At 38.1% G+C, this 19,803-nt stretch overlaps 1 protein-coding gene and 1 non-coding gene across 2 annotated transcripts in view; one reads left to right on the top strand and one right to left on the bottom strand.

Annotated features, from left to right (window-relative positions):
- The window catches only part of mrps5 (mitochondrial ribosomal protein S5), a 45,068-nt gene extending 26,560 nt beyond the window's left edge, over positions 1 to 18,508 (top strand). The window contains exons 7-12 of the mRNA XM_084948530.1: positions 12,192 to 12,282; positions 12,897 to 12,943; positions 14,589 to 14,646; positions 16,486 to 16,548; positions 16,729 to 16,865; positions 17,883 to 18,508. Coding sequence (XP_084804656.1) covers positions 12,192 to 12,282; positions 12,897 to 12,943; positions 14,589 to 14,646; positions 16,486 to 16,548; positions 16,729 to 16,865; positions 17,883 to 18,107 — 621 coding nt within the window. The 3' untranslated portion in view covers positions 18,108 to 18,508. The remainder of the gene's footprint in view (positions 1 to 12,191; positions 12,283 to 12,896; positions 12,944 to 14,588; positions 14,647 to 16,485; positions 16,549 to 16,728; positions 16,866 to 17,882) is intronic.
- An 882-nt stretch (positions 18,509 to 19,390) lies between these two features.
- trnai-uau (transfer RNA isoleucine (anticodon UAU)) lies at positions 19,391 to 19,484 on the bottom strand. The gene is made up of 2 exons: positions 19,447 to 19,484; positions 19,391 to 19,426 (listed from the first exon to the last, which is right to left on the bottom strand). It is a non-coding gene; the product is annotated as a tRNA-Ile (tRNA).
- Between the last annotated feature and the right edge of the window lie 319 nt (positions 19,485 to 19,803).

Raw genomic sequence — 19,803 nt, 5'->3', positions numbered from 1 at the left:
ATAGCCCGACGGGCAGGGCTGAGTTAGATTTTGGTAGCCCGACTGGAAAAATCGCTAGCCCCGGGACGTCGGGCTAGCAATTTTGCGAGCCCTGGAATGTCAGGTTTAGATTAGAGCAGCGTTGTGTTTGATGTCAGAGGGTTTTGATTGCAGTTTCTCGCCAAAAGAATATCTATGAGACTGCTGATGATTAGGAATTGCCCTTTAGGCAGTCATTAACTAGACTGTAGAAGCTGAACTGGACAAGAAAAAGGTAAGACTAGTACCATTTTGTGTCATTTGTCCCATGATAAGGGAACTGTGGAATGAATGAAGTTGTAATATAATCAGTTGCCTTTTCATTACTGGTATAACATTTTCAGGCCAAATTTTGTTTTATAAAAAATTTGTTTGGTAATTTTGTTTTACCCAAGACTGGAGAAAATGAAAGTGTCACCAAGACTTCTTGAAGCTGACGCAAGCCAGAAAAGTGTTATATTGTTTCCATCCAGGTGATAAATAGTATAGGGTTGTGCAATTAATGAGCAGCATGCTAGAGATCCACTGAACTACCTTATTTCAGTCCAATAATTATAGCTTGAAATTAATAAGCTGCATTTACGTCAAGGCACCTCGAGACTTAACTTCAGGATTGCTTTGCTAGAATGTTGCATTCAAATACAGTTTGTAAATTTACTGAATTGGTATTTATTATTAAGATGATAAATTACTGTGGGACCAGAATAGACAAAAGGAAAGACAAAAAGTGCATTTATATTATTCCCCCAGTTTATTTACATGTGTTTAATTGCAGCGCGATGTGACAGTCATTACTGCATAGCATGCTACTGTCATGGCCTAGTGTCTTGTTCCATGTTTTTCTGTGAGTGCACAACCTCGTACATTAAAAATGGAGCTAATGAGACACTGGTAATGTGAAGATAACAGCAAATGAGTTGAAAGAAACAGTTATGTTAACAGGGGTACAATAAAAGCTTCCCAACAATCAGTAAAAGTGATGTAATATAGCAAGAGGCAAAGGAGTCTTTCTGTTTCTTTCTGTTGCAGCTTTTGTTCGTTTTATTTCACAAACTAAAGAATGAAAGAAAGAGGCGAACACATAAAACATGGTGGCGCACACACTAAAACCCTACTAAATGCTGATGTAGCTGAAAGTACCTGCTTCACTGCTGACGAGTGGTGTAGTAAACATAGAGCAACATAGAGTTAAATGGATTAAATCGTCCTATTGTCAATGACTGATTCTTATTGCCTTATAGCATGTAGTATATCCGTCTCCACTGAGAAGATTAATAGATTTTTAAAACTTGATTACCGCTGATGCTTAAATCTGAATATTTCAGCATGAAAAATATGGCCTAATGCTACATGTAACTTGTAAAAGATATGAGGATTCATGTTGAAATCTGGTGAACCTGGTAGCTAAGTGACACTTTGCACTGCAGTCGTGTGTGCTTCAGGATAAAGAAAAATTGTATTTTGAAGGCAGTGTGTGTGTGTGTGTGTGTGTGTGTGTGTGTGTGTGTGTGTGTGTGTGAGAGAGAGAGAGAGAAAGAAAGAAAGAGAAAGAGAGAGAAAGAGAAACAGAATAAAGCTACACTGCATAGACAGTTCATTTAGATTCTGTCTTAGTGATCCTGGAGCTTACCTTAATTCAATTAGTGCTAATGGACCCTACTGAACTAATGGGGGTAACGCTACAAGGTCACATATGCAGGAAGACCCAGATGTGCAGCAGAGACGGGGGTGCACACATGTGGAATATCTGATTTTCATTGAATACCTGTTTGTCTATACCTTAAATATAAGTTATATATTTTATATACACATATGTATGATTTTTAATTTTTTAAATGTGACTGTTTCCAGATGTATCTATTCCATACACACATGTCATTAGATATTGTGTGTGTGTGTGTGTGTGTGTGTGTGTGTGTGTGTGTGTGTGTGTGTCTCATTGATAGTCTTCCCTACAGCTCCTGTCTGCATAAATAAAAGTGGTGTCACAGACATTAGGCTTCCCCCTGGAAACCGATGGACGCTTTTATGGTGCCATCGCCTTCTATAAATATACCCTCTGTGCGTGTGTGCGAGAGTGTGAGCGTAAGTGTGCACCACTATAAATCCAGGCCTAATGAAATGAAAAAGGCTTACTGGAATAAAAGGCTCGTCTCCCAAGGACGATCATGCTGGCATGCCATTAGTGAATACATCCAGCAGGAGGGAGGGAAGAGGAGGGAAAGAGAAAAAGTGTAAGAGAAGGAAAAGTTATGAAAGTTATCTTGAAAGTCGAAAGGTGAGAAGAAGGGAAACAAAAGGCTGAAGCTGTGTAACATTAATAAAGACTCATTAAATGTAGATAAGAATAAGTACATACTTTTGAATGTGATGGTGAAAAATTTTTAAAGTTTAAAAAAATGTATGTTTGTTATTTCACATTTTATTTTAATAATAGAATGTAGATGCATACATTCCACACATATCCTTTTATTGTTATTTTAAGCTTGTTGAAATGAACTTACTCCTTGCTGTCTGACAGTATCAGCTCATTTCAGTTGATGTTGATGTTTATGCCAAGAGAAATACTTAGAGAGATCTACTCATCTCTCCTTCAGTATCTGCTAAGTTATATCTTTGTAGGCGAGTCTTTACCTGTCACACTGTTCATACTGTCTCTTTTGGATTGGATTGGATTTCCAGTACGCGGTGCTTCTGGCAAATTACAGACTGTAAAAATACATAAAGATCTCCTGGCAAGCCAAAAAATAGCTGCAACAAAATTCATCCATAACTTAAAGGTTGATATTTCAGTTTAAGATATCCACATTAAGGATGATAAGAACTGCTTTGTTTAGTTCAGTTATTTAGATGTATTAATCCCAAAAGTCACATAATAGGCACGGTGACAGCAAATTTACACTGTTGTACAAGCTGTACACTGACTTGTACACTGACTACTTTACATTATATCAATGTGTCATGTCTTCACTGTTCTCCCATGAAAAGATATATAACAAAATATTTAAATAAATGTGAGGGGTGTACTCACTTTTGTGAGATACTGTATGTGCTTTATTTATTATCAAAGCAGGCTATTTTTGTAGGCCTACATATTCATTGTTTTTGTCCTGTAACATAATAAATCCAACAAAAATGTGGTATTAATATAGGGAAACTAGAAAGTTAAATATTAGATAAATACCAGTTAAATATCAAATAATACTATTGTAGAATGTTTACATGTTGTAAAGGATTTTATTTGTGCTTGTTAGTAATGTGGAAAGGAGACTAGGCTTTATTGCCTTCACTTTAAGGTCCAAATATCTTTTGTGGCTCCATACAGACCTTTTAGGCAAAAACTGGTCAAAATATGTCTTTTGAAAGCAAAGGTTGCTTTGTCCTATGTTGACTAAAAGTAGTGACAAACCAGTGCTGAATTATCCCCTGACTGTACAGCTGCCCTCAGCTCATAGCTTTTAGTACACTATTTTGGTCTTCCTGCTGAAAACTGTACTGCTATTGTTCAGTCTATCCACCCTGCCTTATTTTAGCCTACAGCTCTTATGAAAAGCTCTGAGAAAGCCACTTTCATTTTAAGACTGGGCAGTTAATTTAATTTAATTTTTATTAATAAGGCTGGCTTACAAAAATTCCAAAAAATGAAGATAAAATGATCACTGCTGCCCCCGCTTCATACTCAGACACCTCCCCAAGCAGTCAAAAAATAATTTGTGCTCGTATGTGAGGAAATGCTATACAGAGAATCATCAAATGAAAAATGTGCACCAAAATGCATCTAAATCATCTAATCCAGTACAATTACACTAAAAACTACAGCTTCAAAAGTTCCCATTAAGTTAAAGCACACGGCTCTGGCACACTCAGTGTGATGAAGAATAGAGCTAGGGATGACGGAGAGCTGAGGTAACTGAAAAAAATGGAGAAGAGTCAGAGCGACGCAGACAAAAGTGATGTTCATGGCCTCTCTCCAAGTACAGCACACACTTGGACAAGACTCAGTGATTTCATTAACGGAGATGGAGTGTTGTCAGTGTCAGAAGAGGGTTTCTTTTTTTCTTTTTCTTTTTTGCTTTATACTCCCTGAAGTTAACAACCTTGAAAGTTTTGTTGAAAGTAAACTGAGAGCAGGCTGGATGAACTTTGTAGGAACTTTGAATTGGATTAGAGCTGTTTACCACACTGAACTGTCAAGGCATGTATTCATACTAATATCAAAAGTGAAATTCACAATAGAGAAGTCAAAAGCTACTAATGCAGGTTTATTTGTTTCTTAACACTACAACTACCAACATTCTAAACCCCTAGAATCACTGCAACAGTACCAGTCTTCTAGCTGTAACTATGACTTTACGAAATAAGTACTTCAAACAAGAACTTTTGGGGGTTTTATTTGATTTACAAAGAGTTTGTGTGATTTCATATTATTTCATTACAGATCATAAAGTTGAAATATGTTTAAGAATCCACAAAGGAACAACAAACAACAATAACTAGAGAGTCCATAGAAAGTGAATAATATTTAGCAACTTCAAGGAATTACTGATATAATAACTACTGGTGATGCAAACAGAGAAGGATCCATGATAAAACCTTTAGACAAATTACCAGTGAGAGTATACTGTTGAAAGTGAAGCAGGTCATTGCCTGTAACTTACTATACACCACACAGTTGGCCACAATAAAATAAGAAATGCATTTAAATAAATTAATTGCTGTAAAAGTCGATCAGTGAGTGTTTATTATGTTATCCGAGAGCCTTTTTCAATCTACAATACTACCCATCCTAGTGTGCAGCCTTCCTCAGCATTGACGTTCAACTCCAAAACCAATCCAATTTGGCTGCTCTGCACCACATTTCACTCTTTATTTGCTCAGATTAGTTCTCCACTCTCTGCGCTGTGCTCTGTTTGGCTTCTCTACATAGCCAGCAACCTGCTTGCTTCTTTATGTTTCCAGTCACACACTCCCTCACCTACCCGACCCATTCATCTTTCTACCCATTTTCTTCCACTTATCCAATTAAGAATTGTGGTTGACTGTCCCTACTACCATAGGGTGGGTGGAGGTGGGGTACGCCCTGGACAGAGTGCCAGCCTGTCACAGGGTCAACACAGATAGACAGACAACCATTCATGCTCAACTTCACACCTACAGCCAGTTTAGAATCACCAGTAACCAAACCCCACTAGGTGTAAGTCTTTGGACTGTGGGAAGAAGCCAGAATACCCAGAGAGATTCAGTCAGTCATGCAATAATTATTCATTTTTTATTTTAACTACACTCCACTATATATTTTCTATTAGTCACATCCAGAGTCATAATTAGCCAAAGCATTGGTGACATCTAGCTACCTCTAGGTTATTATATAGCAGCCTTCATGTACGAATCTCTGTAAACAATACATGTTGCTAGCCAACTGAGCATGCCACATTGTTGAGCGCAGCATTTCCCATTGATTTCTGTTGGGGTTAATATAACTCTGTTGGCAGTTCCTTTTTATCCCATGTGCTCCAAAATTAACTACATTATAAATAAACACATTTTTTTAAAAAAGTGGTCAAATGTTAGATGATGGAGTTTCATATAAATTGAGTGATTTTTAAAATGTAAATTAGTCAAAATGAACCTTTTGGCAGTTCTAGCTTTCAAAGTATTTATTAGATTTGTGCTGGTGAAAGTTCAGCACTGTTATTTTCATTTACAGTTTAATATTTTCACAGAAATGACAATAAAGAAGATGAGATAATTTTGCATTTCTTCAGGTATTATTACATTTGAAAATAAAAGCTTGCAGTCATACATTACCGAGTTATTTTAAAAGTTAATTTAGAGGAGTTAGATTCTTTTAATTGGGAACACGGTGTTCACTGAAGTTGACCCAGTAACACATAGTTTATTAAAGCTCATTCAAAAGTTGGATGTTGAAGAATCCTTGGGGAACACATTTTTTATCAAATCGAATTTAAAATATTGCCTTCAGTTACTGGATCAATTAATAGATCTCCAAGTGCATTTTAATCTCATGATGGTGGCTTGTATCTGAATCAACCGTGATGCCAAGTTGTAGAGTAATACATAGTACAAATGAAAATTTATGTTCTACATTAAGGAAATGAATAGGAAAGCAAATTTTTCACTCGCCCTATATGATCAATTTAATTTCCAAAAAATACTTTTACAGTTGAATGTAATTTAGTCCTATTTTCGTCCCTTCAGTCTCACAAGCACAAACATGCATGTCTGAGTCATTTGCATGACTAACACACAGTTCCCTACACTGTTATAAATGTTGTTTTTTTGCTAAGTCTTTAGACAGCAGTTTGTCATCTCATTTGAACACACATTAGTCCAGAAAGGGATTTTAACTCTTTCCTTTTCTCCTTCTCAGTCACAAATATCTGAAAGATTTTTTTTAATTAAACTTAGTGGAGAGGGGCCAAAGAAGAACTTGACACTTGTGCTATAATATTCAAATAGCCATCTACCATAGTGTATGACTGCACTCTCTTTTCACGATTAGTTATTTCATTATGTAAAAGAGCTGATTACCTTTCGCACCACTGTTAGAAAAAAACAGGCCTGTGAATCTAGCGTTTTGCTTCAGATATGGCCATCTGGCTCTCAACACATCACATGTCACAATTACACAAAGAAATCTAGCAGAGTTTAAATTATGCACCAGTATGACTAATTATGGCAATTGTAGCTATGCCTGAGCAAATAAAAGCTGTTAACTATTCACTTGTTGATATCTTTACTCAAGATACTCGAGAAAAAAAAATGGTGTTTCTATGCAAGAGCAAGTCAGAGAAGGCATTTGTAGTCATGCAGTACCTTCTGCTTTCATGTGGTTAAAACTCCTCCCTTGCACTGCAGCATATAGACTGATAGAGATAGGAAAACATGCAGCAACAGATTGAGAAAATAAGAGATTAAACAGAAGTGAGAGCGAGTTAGAAGCATCCTCCCACTGCCATGCTGTTGCTCATCCGGCAGAGAAAAACTCAGCCCATCTGCTCTGCTGTGAACACTCCTCAAAACTACTGCATCTTCACCTCAAATGACAAATGTAAAGCCCAGAACTCAACATCACTGGAGGCTTTTAGACACACTTCTAATTGAAACTGGCTGCGAACAGCCATAAGTCACGCTGAAACTTGAGAGTTAATAACTTGTTGGATTTTGATTTACAGAAACGCGTCATGTGCCATCTGGTCCGCACCTGGCATAAAGAGCAAGTTTCCTTACACACTTATCCTTCCTTACTGTCAAGTTTATGTTGCTGCCTCCCTTTAAGACCTGCTGCCACATTGTGCAGAAAAAATGTACATGCATTTATTACGGCATGTACTTTTTGGAGCATTATGTGTATGCACCTTTGGTTTGTAAAGGCTAGTGAAAGGCAAAAAATATGTGAGGCATGTGGAGGTGTCGTTAAGTCACTGTTTTTGTGCATCCATGTGTTTGCATGTGTCCTTGGGGTTGTCTTTTCATTGTTTTGGTGTTTGCTTCTACTCTGACCCCAATCCTTGTTCTGTTGCCCTGCAATCATATTATAAACCCTTTACTGAAGTGTATGTTACGTAACTAGCGACGCTCAAGGCACATCTTGACTTTGAAGTTCCCTCTGCTGGAATTCAGCACTATTTTATCACTTGCGCTCTCTGACAGGGATAAAAGCCTCAAGGTGAACTGTTTTTTGGAGGTGGTGTGGGGTTAGTCCAATGAAAGGGTGCTAGTGCAAGATCTATTCGCAGCTCATAGGAAAAACATAAGGAAATGCATACAAGCAGGCAGTACTATTCATATTTGCAGGGATCAATGTCCTTCATTTCTGTGATGTTTTACCTCCCTTTCACAGTCACAGCTGAAGGTGTTTTGAATGCATTCTGTCAGAAACAAGTTGGTGCTATGTGGTGGCTCCTATAGACTTCCATTTCAAAGCGTTAGCTTGACTCATAAATACATTTTTCCCACCAGTCATGATATGCCCTTTAGCTAAATTCACTCTTTCAGTTTGCTGGTGTAGAGAGAGATGGAGAGACTCAGAGAAAGAGAGGTGGAGCATGAGGGGAGGGAGAGAGAAGCCCCTTGATGAGGCAGGCCAGGCAGGTCCTTCACTTGGGATTGAGTTGCATTCACTCGTATTGTAACAACTGTTTTTTTTTGTTGCCACTTATCACTGGAGTATGGAATACATTTACATACTCAGACAATTTCACACTCGATTGGCTTGTTTTTTATTCAGTTTTTAGCTCATAATTATTATGGCTTGTTTTCATTTTGCGTTTTTTTTTTCACTTGGTGTTTCTTTATGTTGTCTGTGGTTATCTTTATGTGAAATTCAAATACATAATATGTATTATCATGTATATATGTATATATGTAGTATCATACCTTGATCTTTACCTAGCACAATGATAATCATGTACAGCCAAGTCTATAAGTATTTGTACAGGGTACATAGTCCACCTTTTTGAGAGGCATGAAAGTCAATTTGCACTAGAATGATGGGCTATGAGCTGAAGAATACCACATCATCTGTCAAATGTGGTGTAGGCAGTGTTGTTGCATAGGCATGCATGGCTGCAAGTGGAACCTGGGCATTCATGTGTATTGATGATAGCATAAGCTAATAATGACCTAAAGTACACTGCAAAAGCAACTCAAAAGCTCAAGGCAAAGAAATGAGATATTCCTCAATGACTTTCAAGCATGCATTAATTGAAGGCTGTGTATGTAGTAGGAGACTTTGCAGGGAGGAAACGCAGCATTTAGTGATGTCCATGGATTCTAGACTTCAGGCAATCATTGGCTCCAAAGGATTTTTTTCCAATTATATTTGCAAGTTTAATTTTATGCCTCTGAAAGTGAGGGACTATATATGAAAACTGCAGTAATATCTAAACAGTTAAACCACCTGAATTAAGCTTAAAATCTGCACTTCAGTCACGTCCAAATTCTTATGCATGTGACTGCCCTAACTCTGAGCCACAAGGTTTGAAGTTCTGGTTCTGGCTCCAACCTGAAAATACTATACTATACACAGGCTGTGGTGGGAAATACTGTAAATGCATCTGTGCTTAATTGTTGACTCTTTTATTGAACATTTTTCTTGTCTGTTTAAAATCAGCTGAATGAATTTTGTCCATTCACGTTCTTCATTTTTTGTACTATTATTGTTCCCCTCTCATTCACACTCGCACAATATGAGCAAAGGAAGCTTTAATATTAGTTTTCTGCCTTTACTAGAGAATAAATAAATATTTGATGGGTGTTTTATTGCTGAATGTACAATCGCTTCTTCACTTGTCTTTCCACCTCAGTAATATTTCTGTATTTGTGTGTATCGTTGAGGGAATACTTTTGAAGCAATATCCAACTGTGGAATTGAAGAAATAACCACAGTGTTTCCACATCAATAAGACAGATACTAACACAAGTGCAACATGAACACCACAAACCACTGCCATACATAAGCAGCAAAGTAACACAAAGTGCCGCCAATGCTTAAACCAGTATTGAACTGTCAAAATACATAGATACACAGATTTTTCATATAGACCTTCTGTATAAGCAGTTGTGTGACCTGTGTGTGTCTGTATGAGAATTGTCTTATAGTCAATATTTAAACCCCTCCAACTCAATACCTGTTATTGGAAATCACATCATAGCTATTATATGCCTAAAGCCACAGGAGTCATTGTTTTTTCATATGAACAGTGAATTATTGAGTGATTTCAATATGAAAGGGGCGGCTAGTGGTTATGATCCAACAGAGGGGTGCCAAATTGCAGCTCTTCAGTATGTTATCTTTTTTTGCTGCAGCAGACCCTTTTTTCAGTCATAAAGCTTTCCATAAGCGTTTGATGGACATATTCAGAGACAAGCTGGTGAACACAGTACAGCATTTAGCTAGTAATAAGTCAGATATTTTCCTCCTTTTGAATCCAAAAACAGCTTAAATGAGAGTTCCAGGAACCAGGTCTTAAACTAAACTCTAAAGTACCTGTTGTTCTATTTTTGCAGCTTGTTGTGGAGTTCAGTGGTAAAATGAATCCAGCTTTTAATTTAGAGTAATCCTAAATGAACATTTTATTAATGAAACATACTGTGAAAGGTGCTATGACAAAAAATATTTTCTAATTAGACCAAAAATATTTTCTAATTAGCACTATAATTATCTTAATTAAATTTGCTTAATGAACTAGTCGGGATCGCTGGTTATTCTGTATCACTTTTCACTGTGCCTCTTGGTTTTGAGCTGAATTTATTCCGTGTGCATTTATTGTAGTTCTTCTTGAGGCTTCTTTGAGTGTTGGTACTTTGCACATCTCTTATTAAGACAAAGATGCAGACACATCCGTTTTCAAATGTCACACACATAAATGGATGTTTCATTTTCACACATTCAGGCATTTCATCAGGATTTTTTGAGTCAGATTTTAGAACATTCACAACAAATAGATCTTTCACCATCTAATCATCATTTTTTCTTGTTCTTTGATTTTTAAATGGTCACTTAGTCTTGAGGAAGAATCAGTTAAACTTTGGTGGTCAAAGGTCAAGTTCAGTGTGATCTTACAGAGCATTTTTTTGACTATAATGCGAATACATTCACTTATTACAAGATTTCACACCAATGTCTAATAATATCAAGTAATGAAGTGATGACATTTTGTATGAAAAAGGTCAACTTGTCGTCATAATGTTCCACAAGAGCTCTCGTCAGGCCGTAATTCAGCATCATAACTGACACAGAATAGGAGGCTGTGACGTGATCGCACATTTGATGAGATATTGAATTGGTGACACTAATCCTTGGTCCCCACATATTAGATTCTTTGAATTTGAGAGTTGTCACTACATTTATATCTAGTCTAAACTGCAGCCTTACATGCTGGATCTGATTCTAGTTTCATTTGTTGTTGTTCTCTTTCTGTCCCTTGCCTTCTACCCCTCATTCGTCACCTCTTTTCCTCCCGCTCTTCTTTCAAACCTCTGTAGTGGATCTATGCTGCCCCCTGGTGTTTCAAAGTCATATTGCCTAGAGTTGATCAGCCTGTGTGGATAGGATATGTGTGTGCGTCTGAGAGAGAGATAGATGACTGCTGCTTTTTTTACATAACAGATCAATGAAAGTCACTTAAATCTGGGAAGGCATGCGGGTCTGGATTGACCACAAATGCACAACTAATAGCTTTGTTGTGGTGCTATAGCTGCAGATGTTTTACTCCACGCATTTGTTTTTGTCGGTTCATTAACTCGGCTGTTATTGACTTGAGCGTAAAAGCCAAAATGCATAAAATCAAATGATACTACGCCGAAGTTATACAACAAATGCCTGTTGTCATTCATCTTTTGAGCTTTGGAAGTTAATGTGTGCCATAAAAACAGATGACAGTAGTTGGCTGATTTGTTGTCCTGATATTTGATCTCAGTATATAAATTAATCTCAGTATGTAATTGCAAGAGTTTATAATGAGCAATAACAGTTGTAACATATCATTATGTCATTATTATCTGCCACTGCTTATCCAGAATGTGGCTGCAGCTGCAGCACACTAAGCAAAATAGCCAGCTGGACTGATCCTTGGCCACTTGCACCAGGCTAGAACGGATATACAGTCCCTCCAGCATAAAAAGCCTCTCTAGGGAGGTCAGATGCGCAAATGTATTCAGCTGACTTCTTTTAATGCAAAGGAGCAGCATTACTGCTCTCACTCATCACTCCATAGCCCATGTGAGGAAAACTAATTATGACTTTCTGTGATCTCATTCCTTTTTCACTGCCCAGACCTCACAGGTAACGATGCGATGGTAGATGGGCTCATAAATTATGAGATTTGCTTTGCCTCTCAGCTCACTCTGTCCCACCTAAGGTACTAGAACTGCTTCACTTGAGGTAGAAACTCTCTTCCAGACTGCAGGGTTGTTTTCCAGCAGAGGACTTCAGTTATAGAGTTGCTTATCCTCATTCCAGCTGTTTCATAATGAGCTACAGAAGGCTATACAGCATGCTGGAGCTCACAGCCAGCAGAACCACACTGACTGCAGCACGTCTGCAGAAAAATCTCACATCTTTATTTATGTTTATATTTGCAGTGTGTATGATATAATAGCTACACTAGAGCTCAAGATAGTGTTTGTTTATGATTGCTGTTTTGTAGGTGAAGAGTGTGTTCAACATGACAGCCAAAGAAGGCAGAAAGAGGTCCATCAGCTGCTTGGTCGCAGTGGGAAATGGCAACGGAGCCGCAGGTTTGGATCTCTAAAAAATAAATAAATGAATGAATAAACTCTGGAAGCAACTTATGATGATAAATCCAGTCTATTAAACGTTTTGTCCCTGATAATCACGTTTATTGAAAATGCAAGGTATTATAGTGTGAGGAAGAGAGATAAGAAACATAATTTAACATGTTTTGAATTCTGTAGACATGACACAGAGCCAAAATTGATTTTGACAGTTATTTTAATTGAGCTTTTCTAAAATGCCTCAGCCTCTGTCGATATGGGGAAGTGCAGGAAATGGGTTTGGCACTTTTCATCCTCAAGCAGCAGCAAAAAAAAGGAAAAACTGCTGACGAAACTCTGCATACTTTTCTGAAGCTCGCTTGCACTTAACCTCTTATTATAGAGTGTGTCACTGCTGCTTTTCGAAAACTTCATCATGTTATTGCTCATTAGCATAAAGACTCACAGTCATTAGTTTAATGACACTGGAAAAGCATCACAAGCTGTGATTTCTTCAAGAGAATCTTGTTTAATTTTTAATGAATCATACTATGATGAATTTTACATTTTGTGTTACACTGAGCTTCACACTCTGCACTCAGAGGTGTTTTAAGACCAATGTTCTTTCCTCCTTCCAGGCTTTGCTTTGGGGAAAGCAGCAGACAGGAACACGGCTCTGAGGAAGGTAAGACCACAAACCGTATATCAGTGTAGCTTCAGATGCCGTTTATAGTTTTGGGACAGCTTAAGGTCACATATCCAGCAAGTGTTTTGTTAAATAACTGTCGACTGAGGTTTTCGACTGGTCTTGGCTAAAAAATATCTCCTAAACGAAAGATTTTGGAGATGTTATCGCGTCATCTGCTGGACGTCTATCATAGACTTTGTACCAGAAGGTTTTGAAAAGGGTAAGCGACACATGAAAAGATTCAAATTTATGATTGACCTCGCAGTCTGAAGCCCATTTCACTGAATAAGCATATACAAGTGACATCAGGGGATGATGATTGTGTCAGTCCAGACAAGTGGCAAACACTCAGTGTGACAGAATCCACATCAGCATATGCAGAAATCTGATGTTAGCATTTTAATGTGAGCATCCAGTCTGCGTGTGTGAAGTGGACCTGTGCACGTAGCTATCTGATATCCCCGTGCTGGTGTCATTCCTGCATCATCATAATGATGTTGGTCCAGCATCAACACTGGAGCTGGCCAATCACGGTGTTGTAATATTGTGGTTTTGTAAAGTGGAAAAAATGTCTTTATTCAATTATTCAGTTATTTTCTTCATGAATGTCTGCAAGATAACAAATATATTATCAAGTTAGGCTTGCTGGTGATAGCTTTTTGTTGTAGCATTAGCTAACTTGGCCAAACTTAACTGAAGGCTCAGGCAACATGATAGGTACACTGCAAGGTTGATACTGGAACCAACATTGTTATGATGATGTAGAAACAAGACCAACACAGGGATATCAGATCTGATTACAACCATATAGTAAACTAGTAAGTCTCAATAAAATGTAAAACAAAAATGTGCATTTCCTTTCTTCATTGATATGATCATAGTTCTCACGTTGTAACAGACTGCCTGACCAGACCACGATGCTTCCCAGGAATAATATCTATAATAATAATGGATTGCATTTATATAGCGCTTTTCTAGGCACCCAAAGCGCTTTACAATTCCACTATTCATTCACTCTCACATTCACACACTGGTGGAGGCAAGCTACAGTTGTAGCCACAGCTGCCCTGTGGCAGACTGGCAGAGGCGAGGCTGCCATATCGCACCATTGGCCCCTCTGGCCATCACCAGTAGGTGAAGTGTCTTGCCCAAGGACACAACGACCGAGACTGTCCGAGCCGGGGCTCGAACCGGCAACCTTCCGATTACAAGACGAACTGCCAACTCTTGAGCCACGATCGCCCTATCTATCTATCTAATCATCTACCATGCAAGTTTTTAACTTTTGACTAGGGAAATAACATTATATTTCAATATTGTTATATTGTTATATTTCAACAGTGTTTTCTGGGTAAGTGCTGTTGAAACCTGCAACATAAACAGGTTTTCAAATCAAATCAAGCTTGTTTATATAGCACATTTAAACTCACTCTATTATGGTTATACATTAGATGATTAGGTGAGCTAAATGGCATCTAAAGAGACAAGACTCAAGACTTCCTTTCATGCGTTTCATTATGTTTATAATAAGGAATTTACTACATGGCCTTTTTCTACTAATAGTATTAATATATTTTCCTATATTAATGTAACTGCTGGATTTCAATCTGTGTGTCTTTTATCATGTAACTCTTATTTGCAGGCTAAGAACAGAGCCATCCACTACTTGTACTATATAGAACGATACAATGACCACACCAGTAAGTGACTTTGAATCTTCATTTGTCCTTTTGTTCTTCCTCTCTTCCTCCATAAAACTGTGGTCTGTTTATTCACATTTTAAATTTCCATCTGTTATTATATGCTTATGTTAACTTATTATTACATGCCTGTCAGCCTTTGTCTCTGTAAACAGAATCTGATGAACACGCTATAGAACAATCAAAATTTCATGCTTCATTCTACTTTGAAAAGGCTATCTGATTATAGCCTTAGTTGGGGCAGATTGCTGCATAAATTAATTTGCATATTAACGAGCAAACTCATTTCCTGAAAATTGCTTTTACTTCTTAATGCCACGTATGCAGTATGCAAAGACAAGCATGATGATGTGAAAAAGTTTAATTTAGTGTAAGTTCTTATGTAAGTATTAGAGGAGCATGGGTGAAGGGTTTAACTGAAGAAGACATGAGTACCAGGAAATTTAGAATTACAACTCCCTCTTCTCCCACTCTTCTCTGCATCACTTTCATTCAACAACTTTATCTCCATGTACTCCTCTGATCAACACTGTACCCTCCCATTACCTGCTGGTACTCATACAAAGGATATGATCTATAATATTCATTTGTAATGAAAGGTTTGGGAATTAAAATGCACTGCTTCTCCGTTCTAATTGTAAGACTTAATTTGGCTTCTTTGGAGAGCAGAGCCTGAGAGATTAATGAGCGTGAGTCATCGGCCTCGCTGGCCCACTGGAGGAGAAAGTTAGCTTCCAGCTCTGGCCTAAAACCAGAAGAACTGCATGTGTGTCACTGTCAGTGTCTTTGTGTGTGTGTGTATATCTGTGGTTCTGTATTTCGAACCAGCTTGAATTGGAAACTGAGAAAATGTTTTTAGGCTCATGGAAAGATGATGCTGCCACATGCCAGCTCTCCCTATGTGTCCATCTGCAACCTGACAGTGTGACTCATTTGTTTACTTTCTTGTTTTGAATGTTATAATTGTATCAAAGCTCCAATTATGTCTGGATAAATTTAATTTTCTGTCGCCTTTGTTGCTCCATCGCTCAAGTTTTATTTGCTGCAAGGTTTTAGCCAATCTGTTTGTCTGATACTCAGTGAGCTGCACTGATTTTACAGTGGCTACTGTTTGAATTTGAATTACTTTAAAGGCAGTAGCGAGTTTGGTTGTGTTTGATTTAGGTACATTTTCACCTTTGTTGTAAGAGAACAAAACATCCTGGGATGATATTACACTCAATTCCCTCACTCATTTTAACTGGTTTGAACTAGGTTAGACTTTTATTTCAGTGTTTCAGTTACTTAAGTTTAGAAAAGTGTTCCTGATGTGGGAATTAGCAAGGTTTCTTTCTGCTCTGACTTTGTCACTTTGACAGAAAACAGTGGGACCTCTTGCAGCTGCTACAAATCAGCTCTCTCTACATGTGATCTGATTATTCTCCTCATCTACAATGTCCTGTGAAGTGTGTAAAAGCGCTTTAGCGCAAGAACAAGATTTTAACCTGAAGCTATAATATCGGCTTAATTTAGCAGCACACAGTTCCCTCTCAAGGACTGTGTGTCGTTGAATAACTAATTAGCCACAGCTGCTGCAGTGAGCAGGCGATACTGGCATGTGGAAGGACATCTGGTGGGCAGGTAGAGAAACAGGAGACCTGAGGGAGAGCAGGGGAAAAGATGCATAACAAAACACAGGTGCTTTCATTCAGAAATGGCACAAAGCTTGTAAAAAAAATAAATAATTCAATTTTCTGGCATCATTTTTGTCTGATTATTATGCTTCAGTACAGCAGCTTGTTTTCTCTCTGCTCTGCAGCCAGTTAGTATAATTAAGCTGTTGTTCTTCTCTTCCAATAGTTTACCATGACATTGATTCCAAGTTTAAGAGGACGACGCTCTGCATGAAAAAACAAAACAAAGGTATATTTCCGTTTCCAAAATGTCCTCTTTTATTGCACGATTTTCTAAAGTCTAAAAGAAAAAACTTTACATTTTCCACCAGCCTTAGGTACAGCTGTCCTTTCAGCAGAAAGATACCTGTTTGCACATTCAGCAGCAGTTAAGATATCCGTGGTGTCCTGAAAATTTCTGTGTCTGCAGGTTACGGTCTGCACTGCCACAGGGCGGTCATCACTCTTTGCAAGCTGATCGGTATAAAAGACATGTATTGCAAAGTAGAGGGATCAGTCAATCTCCTGAACATCACCCGGGCCCTCTTCACTGGATTAGCCAGTCAGGTAAGAAATGTTTGGGGGCGTTTTCACAAATTGGTTTTATGGTTTTGGAAAAGCATACAGGTTTTAGCAGGAACATAAACTTTCATGAAAGCATAAGAGCTCAATTTCTTATTAACTTTCTTAATTTTATAAAGATCATTTTTGGCATTTTGGCTGTTACTCCACTGTAACAATAGAGAGAAAGAGAGAGCAAACATAGGGAAAGAGAGCAGTGGCTGCAGCAGGCTTGCAGTAAAGGTCTCTGATGGAACTGGACACTCACTGCTGATGTCATTTGCACCATATCAGGTGGCCTTCTGAATGCTGAACACACAATAGTGACATATTATCACCTTGTAAGTACAGCTAACCTCCCAGCAAATGGATGCCTGTTTAGACAGGGGTTGTATTTGTGTCCACCTGAGTAATGTTACTGCAACATTACCTCCACCTGTAGCTTTTTCTCAGTTTATCCCTGAGGGGAAATATCTGGCTCCTTAATAATTCTGGCCAACTAATCTTATTTTACTTTCAGTTACAATTTGGGGCTTCAGTGGTGATGAAAACAAGACATTTGAGATGAAGCAGTTATTGCATTTATTTTTCCAATAGTTTTCTTGTTATGTCTTCTGTTATAAATCCAGCACATTTTCTAAATGGCTGTTTCACCCGAGCTCTCTCAGTGCAGCTGTAGGTACCGTTATTTTGCTCTTCAGAGTCTGAACCTAACTTCTCTTTCCTTTGCTATCTCCACTTCACTGGTCTTCGGTCAAAATATATTTAGATTTCAAGCAACTTTTTAACTATAAAAATGTGATGTTTTGAAACTTTATGAAATAATGTTTAAAAAAAATTGTCTAAATATTGCTGAAAATACTGACTTGCATTTTATTTATCTGAGTCCCAAGTCACTAACTTTGTAGTTTAAAAAAAAAACTGAAAGTTTATGGAAAAAGTTTATATTATAGAAGCTGCTAAGTTCATAGCCCCAGTAACAGTTTCCATATAATAATGTCTACCTCTTCTGTTTCTCCGTAGGAAACCCACCAGACTCTGGCTGACAAGAAGCAGCTCCATGTTGTAGAGTTTCAGTCACAGCGTGGCCTTCTGCCCATGGTGGTGGCGAGTCCCAAAGACGGCGCACGACCCAACCCAGAGTCAGAGGATGAGATTCCCAACACCCGGCTGCACTGGGATGACGTACGAGCTGCACAGGGGTTGAAACGCTCGATCTGGGCAGGTGTCAAACGCACCATCTGGTAATGCGTGGGAAGGCTGATGCTTGGATAAGACCAAAGGAGACTTGAGTGGACTGAAGGAAACCAATAGTGTCAAATGGATTATCTGACTTGGTTTTTTTTTCTAGTAACAGTATGTGTGGAACTTGTTTGCTAGAATTTTGTTTTTTGTTAACATCTCAACATGTGATGGATTCTGTTTGTAAGAGTTTCATTATTTTCTCAACTGAGGACTAAAGTTCAGTGCTTTTCAGTATAACACCAACTTCATTGTCCATATCAAACCTATGATACTGATGCAAATTAATGACAGTCAATGTTACAGCAGAAGAAATATTTTACATTCTGACTCTTCTTGAGAATTAATTTTGAACTGTTGCAAATTACAACATGTGCTAATAATAAAGTGTAAATCTATTAAAGTCATTGGGGGTTTTGTCCTTTTTGCTTTGGATATATTTAGTAATGCATGAAATTCCTGATTAGCTGAGGCTGATGGATGCCTCTTATGTTTTACTGCAACTATGGAGCAAAGAAATTGAAAAGTGTTGAACAAAGTTTATATTTTTGTGTCACTTTTGATGTCCGTTGGGCAACAGTGCACAGTAATATATATTAATGATAAAAAATAATGATAATAGTAATAATATTGTAGATTTTTTGTCATATTTTGTGCATGTTCACCACAAAACCTACAATCTAAGTGCCACCCTGTAGTCATAGTAGCAACTTGTCATGTATAACAAAGCCACTCCCTGTCTTTCTTTTTCTTTAAATGGAGTCAATGATTTGCAAAGTTAAAATGGTTATATTCTTAGAACTACAGATATAGGTAGTGATAACTAGGTGATATAAACTGAGCTGCCAACTTTAAACTAGGGTTAGATTGAACAAAGTAATTCCAGAAATCCTGACTCATTTTGCAAACAGAGGAGTCGCCTACTGCTGGCTGCCATTGTCTCGGTAGTCTGATTTTTACATAGTTGATGCCTAAATGCAAGTTTAATCTTTTATAAAGCTGAACATTTCACTAGCTGGGACCACATCCTCGGTAACAATGGGGAATGAGGAAGTGTGAACTGGTGCTGCGGTTTGGGGAAGGCCTCGAAGGAGACTGGCGACGGCTCCCGGGCCGGACAGATCCCCATGTACTAACGAGAAATGAATGAAGAAAAGTAAGAGAGGGAAAAATGGGGGGGGGAAACAGCAGGTATTTGAAAAGGGGGCGTGGTCCCACTCCTGAAATTCAGATGACATTTCCACTAAAAAGGTCTGTGCCTCAGCAATTCAGAGACCATCAAGTTAAGATGCTCCAGGTGAGGCTTGAACTCACAACCTCGGCATTGCTCTACAAAGTACTGTCTTATAAGTACCGCGCGCTGACCGATTGCGCCACTGGAGCTTGTGTGCTAGTTATGTCAAGACATTCTTACCAGAGGATTCAACACTGGCTATTAGAGACAGTTGCCAACAACAACAACAACAAAAATGCCCATGCATGAGCGCCCATCTTTGTAAGATCAGGTTTTTTTGTTTAGTTTTTTTTTTTTCTTGCAACCAAGATGACAACAGCAAAAACCAAAGGTCTCACAGGGTCCATCTTTTACACTGATAATGTCACTGGCTTCACTTTTTAAACCCTAAACCAAAAAATAAAAAATAAATAAACATTGGAAAAGTCAATGCAATTTGCCCTCCCTTGTCATATACGTTTTTTTACA

This window comes from Perissodus microlepis, chromosome 13 (genome assembly GCF_051167445.1).
Source record: "Perissodus microlepis isolate ML-2025 ecotype Zambia chromosome 13, ASM5116744v1, whole genome shotgun sequence".
NCBI classification, from domain to species: Eukaryota; Metazoa; Chordata; class Actinopteri; order Cichliformes; family Cichlidae; genus Perissodus; species Perissodus microlepis.
Note: the sequence above shows the minus strand (reverse complement) of the source record. Positions and strands in the feature narration are given on the sequence as shown.